General features: G+C 53.2%; 2 protein-coding genes across 2 annotated transcripts in view; one reads left to right on the top strand and one right to left on the bottom strand.

Annotated features, from left to right (window-relative positions):
- Window positions 1–1586, top strand: part of MONBRDRAFT_26706 (uncharacterized protein) — a gene marked incomplete at both ends in the record, with an annotated part of 3479 nt that extends 1893 nt beyond the window's left edge. Inside the window, 6 exons of the mRNA XM_001747149.1 lie at window positions 94–298; window positions 453–525; window positions 643–890; window positions 1064–1171; window positions 1298–1378; window positions 1480–1586. Of these exons, the coding sequence (XP_001747201.1) occupies window positions 94–298; window positions 453–525; window positions 643–890; window positions 1064–1171; window positions 1298–1378; window positions 1480–1586 (822 nt within the window). The remainder of the gene's footprint in view (window positions 1–93; window positions 299–452; window positions 526–642; window positions 891–1063; window positions 1172–1297; window positions 1379–1479) is intronic.
- Window positions 1587–2726: 1140 nt separating this feature from the next.
- The window catches only part of MONBRDRAFT_37661 (uncharacterized protein), a gene marked incomplete at its 3' end in the record, with an annotated part of 3673 nt that continues 673 nt past the window's right edge, over window positions 2727–5726 (bottom strand). Inside the window, exons 3-8 of the mRNA XM_001747021.1 lie at window positions 5532–5634; window positions 5353–5410; window positions 5105–5251; window positions 3729–3873; window positions 3113–3407; window positions 2727–2900 (exon numbers count right to left, since the gene is read on the bottom strand). Of these exons, the coding sequence (XP_001747073.1) occupies window positions 2727–2900; window positions 3113–3407; window positions 3729–3873; window positions 5105–5251; window positions 5353–5410; window positions 5532–5634 (922 nt within the window). The remainder of the gene's footprint in view (window positions 2901–3112; window positions 3408–3728; window positions 3874–5104; window positions 5252–5352; window positions 5411–5531; window positions 5635–5726) is intronic.

The following is a 5726-nucleotide window of genomic DNA, read 5'->3' as shown; positions in this document are numbered from 1 at the left end:
CTGGTGTGGAGCTCACTTCTGTCGCGTTGATGCAGTGATGCTGCCGAATGCTGGGGCGAGGTGATGCGCTCGCTCGACATGACGCTGCAACAGGATGGCGCCTCAGTTGTGCAACGTTATTTTGGCATTCGCTACAAGGAGACGATGCGCAACACCGAAGCCCCCGATGAGGCCGTCGCTTCATCTACCTCTCGCCAACTGCAACTCTCGTGCCATATTGACAAGGACGTTACTTACATGATGGCCGGCCTTGAGCGTGCCCTCAAGGAAGAAATCACCAAGCACAGCGATACCCTTGGTCCGTTTGATGCCTCATTGGTCCCGTCCTCACGCTGCTGCTGCTCGCTGGCCTTTTTTTCTGCCTATCTTTTCTTGCTTTCTCTTGCGATATCAAGGTCGGCTGGACTGCGCTTGAGTCCTGATCCACTTGCAATGGTGCTTTTTGAATGTAGGTCGCGATGCTGTTTACGAAAAGTCAGCTCAGATTGACCGCCTTCCTGAGTTTCTAACCGTCAACTTTGTTCGGTGAGTATCCCTCGTGGGCATGCTTCTGGTAATTGTCCTCACTGTGCACCACGTCAAGCGCCTTTCGCACTGTCTCATGCACATCGTTGTCTGAACGACGCAATACTCATGCTGCAGCTTCTACTTCAAGCGCTCAGCGGGCGAGAACTGCAAGATCCGCAAAGAGGTCAAGTTCCCGCTGGTTTTTGACGCCTTCCAGCTGTGCTCGGCTGAGCTCAAGGAAAAGCTGGCACCTGCCCGGGCCCATTTCGATGAGCTTCGCGACTGGGAAGCAGAACAAGCCGCCGCCGCTGCCGGCAAGCGCAACAAGTCGGAAACCGTGTCTGACGACTCCGACGATACCTGGCCCACCAGCTTCGAGGATGGTACGCATATATCGGCTCGGAAGCCAACACAGCAAAGTTTGAATGGAAGCGTCGAGAGAAGAGATGCTCGCTTTTTCGATGTTTTTTTTTTTTTAATTTTTTTTTTTATTCCAACTCAATGAAACGAATCACCCCTTTTGGTGCTTGACAACTCTATTCCGTGCATCCCGTAGATCCTGGCAGCAACAACTCGGCATACTATGAGCTCAAGGCTGTCCTGACGCACAAGGGCCGCTCTTCAAACTCGGGCCATTACGTGGCGTGGGTCAAGCAAGATGACGGTCAGTGCCCAGAGTTGCTTCTTTCGATCCTTGCTGGCATTCATCCGTCTTGATTTTACCAAGCAAGCGAAGTTAGTTGTGTCCTTGCCGTACAATGACCGTCCTTTTTGCCTGGCGCACAAATAGGCTCTTGGCTTCTCTTTGACGACGATAAGGTCTCAGTCAAAAAGCCCGAGGACATTCTGGCGCTCTCCGGCAGTGGCGGAGGTTCGTTTTTGGAACTCAATTTCAATCGCCAGGCGTGTGAACTACCAGGCAACTCATGGTTTGCTCTTTGTGGTTTTCATTTCATTTTGACCATTGTTTAGCTGATTGGCATACCGCGTACATGATGTTGTACGCGGCACAGCCTTGCCGCAAAGTGCCTCCAAAGGCGGCCAAGAGCGATTCGATGGATCAAACCTCCGACAACTAATTGACCTTCCCACACGCGTGATCACATGAGAAACCAGCACGCTGCAGCCGCCTTCTCCTTTACCGCCCGCACCAACGCCATCATCGTTGCATGGCGCTTCAATTAAACGGAACAAATCTCACCCTGTGCTGCATGTGATTCATACCCACCTCACGAATCGTGCGCGTTGACCTCAGACAGCATCGCGTACCCTTTCCGCCCCATAATGGCGTGCCAAGGTGCTGATGAGGCCATCTTCAAAAACATCAAACACCATCTATTTGAACCGCGCAGGCGTTTGCGGGTGATCGATGATTTCGGCGAGCAACCATGCAGCGGCTCCATCACGGGCTTCACATAAATTCTCTTATTAGTGATGTTCACCATGACGTACTTGGCACCAATGCGTGCAATCCAAGGCATGGCCATTGCTTGGCTGTCGCGTTTCGCTGTCACAGCGCCACAAAGCTTGTGAGACGAGAATGGTCTGAAAACCACAACGGGGTTGCAGTCCATGGTGACGAACATGTGGGCATCATAACGGTTCCATAGATAGGGGACAGTAGCTTGCACGAGCAATTTGTACTCTTTGGCCACAGCGTACAGCACTGTGTTTAGCTGGCTGTTGTGCATTCCCAGCGCCCCCACGGCTTTGAGATTCCTAAGAAAAGCCCACAGACAAAACAAGCAACGCAAACAGTTGGGACCAAGTCGAGTCTTACACTTCGCGCATGCTGCGGACACAGCAGGGGTCGCAGCCAGCAAGCCAATATTGTGGGCTGCATCATACCAGGGGGCACAGTGATTGATTGCTGGGTCACGATTATGGTAGTCACCCAAGTCGCCGTGGCTGCTGCGCCCCTGAAAATGCTGGGGCGTAATGTCACGCCACATGGCGAAGGATCCTACGCACTCGACTCACGTGAAAATTTGCACCCAGACTCGCCACTTGATGGACTTGAGGAAGGCAGCTGGACCAACGTGGCTTGGTATTGAAGCGTGACATGTGTTCGGAAAAGAAACGTATATCCCGTTCAAAGGCATCCGAGTGCGCATTTGAGTAGTGCAGCCCCATGTTGACCACCTGCCGCAATCCCGATCAAAGCATCGCAACATTGGGCACCAGACTGAACTATGAATCACGACGCAAAATCCATTACATCAGATGAAACAAACCACAATATGTTCTTTCGTAAACCCTTGCAGCGGCATGGCTTGTGTGGCAATGTCTTCTGCGCGAGCGGCCTGTGTTGTCGTTTGTCCGTCGCGATGAGCAAACAGCACATAGCGAACGCGTCTTTGGGGGTAGCCTCGTGCTTGATGTGCAAAGAAAAACTTTGTAAAAAGGAATAAAAGAAAAAAACCAGAGCGATGCCAAAGTGGGAGGAAGAGCAGCAGGTCATTTAAAAAAAAAAAAAAAAAGGAAGGTGCATACCCGGTCGGTGCGAAAGAGCAGCAAGTCAAAAGCCAGCTGTTCAAAGCCTAGATCGCTCACAGCAACGATGAGCACAAATGCGATGGTGCATCAATGTTGCTGCTGTCCTTACCACGGCGTGAAGTATAGATATGACTGGCTGCAGCGCAGGCCGCGGGCATTTCATGCTCTGCAAATTGGACCGCCACTGTCGACCACGACGAATCAGCTCGATGTGAAGCAGACTGGGCCAAGCGGCTAGCAGGCCAGGGGTGAACGAACCGAACTTTTCGCGCACAGCGCGCTGGCGAATTGCGTCATAAATCTGCGATGAGATTGAATCGCCAACAAAGGCAATGCTGCCACCATGAAGAACATATTCAAGTTTGTATGCGCGAAATGCAAACCGGCTCTCAAAGATCATGTGCCTGAGGCGATATAAAGTTGCGACAATGAGAAAGAGCTTACGGATTGGGACAGCTCCCAGGAGATGTGTGCTACAAGGACATGTACCGAATGGGTGTAGTGAAGTTTGGAAAGTAGACGGGGTTGCAACACTGGGGCTTGCGACCGTAGTCGACTTCCCGGCACCCGCGGCGCCGTAGCATGGTGAGCCTAGGCGGTGCAGCGGGTTGAGCACGGAACGAAAGGCAGCGAGACAAACACACGGGTAGCCCTGCATGCGCCATCTTGAAATGAAGCAAGATTGATGGCCATATGCCACTTGGGATGGGATGGAGTAGACGCACCATTCAGCTTGCGACGCGTTGCGCCAGCGTCCTGCCAGATGGTCGTCGCTGACCTCGGCATTGAGGTGTTGTAGGGATTGCGCGGCCATCATGAGGTCTTGGCGTTGATGATGGGCTTCTCGCTGTGCTCGCTTGTGCTCCTCAGCTAAAGGTGGGGTGATGGGTGGGGTTGAGGGGCCGAAAACGACGACTGCCTTCTGCCACACTTTCACCAAGGTTTGCATGCACGCAGGCACACCCGTAGCCATCGCCGGGCGCTTACCCGCACTCAGATCGGCGTAGCGGCGAGCCAGCAGCGACGAGTCGTGGCTCTACCATCGGACAATCAGACTTGTGAAAAGCGGTGGCTGCCAGTTTGATGGACCAGTCGGGACAGCACGCTTTCGACACCTGACACGCTTACCCTATTGTGAAAGTGCAAAGGGATATGTCAGTGCCAGTCGGGTGACACGCGGGTGGACACGCACGGCACGGCTCGGCTTACTTGTGGAGTTGAGGATTAGCAAGAGCAGCATCGGAGCCCACAATAGGCGCCCCAGGCCCATGAGAACCTGCTCAGAGAATGCAAAGCACCTGTCAAGGAGGGCTTCTCCGCACATGGTGTGCCCTCAGGGGTATGGTTTCGCTTATCGAGGGCGTACCATGGAGGAGCAGAAGCTCAGCCAATAGAACCAAAACTGTACCCGCTAGCACACCGACCAGGACATAGACACCTGCTGACCATGTGGTGGCCATGGCACTGCAGCCCACAGGAACGATGGACGAGACGATGGCCCCATTCGAGCCTGAGCTCTGTGCCGTCCAACAAAATTAAAATCAGATTTGGTTGTTTGTTCTCTCTCTCTCTCTCTCTCTCTTGATGACTTTTATTTTTCTTCTCTCTTTGCTGTCTCTGTCTGTCTCTGTCTCTAGCTCTCCAACGTCATGTGTCTCGCTTGTGCGTACCGTGCATCTAGGAAAATAGGTTTGCTGGCGTCATGATTGTGGGCAGGGGCGTTCAACAAAACGGAGCTGCACGAGTGTCAGCCAAACTACATGCCAAAGAAAATATACATGAAAACTAGAACGATGAAGCTAGTTGCTGCGACTGGGCCGTATTTTTGCAGCATGGCCTTCCATTTGAGCTGCTTGGCGTCCTGTGAGAGGTCAGTCGGCCATGAGTTTGCGACAAGCACGACACACCAAACACTTTGGAAACGTGCAGGCGTACAACGGGAGTACCTTCAAGTATTTGGACGACTGATCCCGCAGCAAGCTCGCGCGGTCTGACAAGGCTGATGGGTTGGCCATAGCAACGAGGCATGGTTAAGACGTGTGTAGGGAAATGTTTGAGCCGTGATGAAGCACGAGCCGGGCAGGACCCAAGCCAAACTAACAGTTGAGTTGTTCCCCGCGCTCAAAGACTTCGTCGATGTTCTTGACCATAATCCTTTGAACATCCATGAGCTCGGCGTTGATCTTGTCCAGACGGTTGGTTGCACGTGAGTCCTCGTATGCTCGCTTCAGCTTCTGCATGCGTCCATCTTTACAGCATTGATGGCACGGAGTGTGTGGGAGTGTGAGAGCCATCTTCAGGGTGGCAGAATTCAGCAGCAGAATGAGGAGCATGGGCCTGGCCACGAACCAAATTCGATAAAGGCATATGGTCGTGCAGCCGTATCAATGCGGTTGCCGTACATTTCCTGCGGGGATGCAGACAAGCAGGGGATGGCAAACGAAGGGAATGTGCAAAGGCAGAGAAAGGGGTGAGCGGTGGGGCAAGCGGCTTCGGGTGATGGAAAGCCAAAGGGTGGAGCCACTGACAGAGAATTCGCGCTGTAGCTCTTCCAAATACCCAAAGGCCAGCTTTTTGGAAAAGGTCTTGTCACAGAGTACCAGATAGCAAACACCGGCCTCGATCGTGTAGCTGACAGAGCCAGGCAGACGATGATTGTGGAAGGTGAGCGTAGATCGGAAAACAAGCGGGGGCGGGGGGGGGGGGGGGGGGGGGGGGGGGGC

This window comes from Monosiga brevicollis, genomic scaffold (genome assembly GCF_000002865.3).
Source record: "Monosiga brevicollis MX1 MONBRscaffold_15 genomic scaffold, whole genome shotgun sequence".
Lineage (NCBI taxonomy): Eukaryota > Choanoflagellata > Craspedida > Salpingoecidae > Monosiga > Monosiga brevicollis.
Note: the sequence above shows the minus strand (reverse complement) of the source record. Positions and strands in the feature narration are given on the sequence as shown.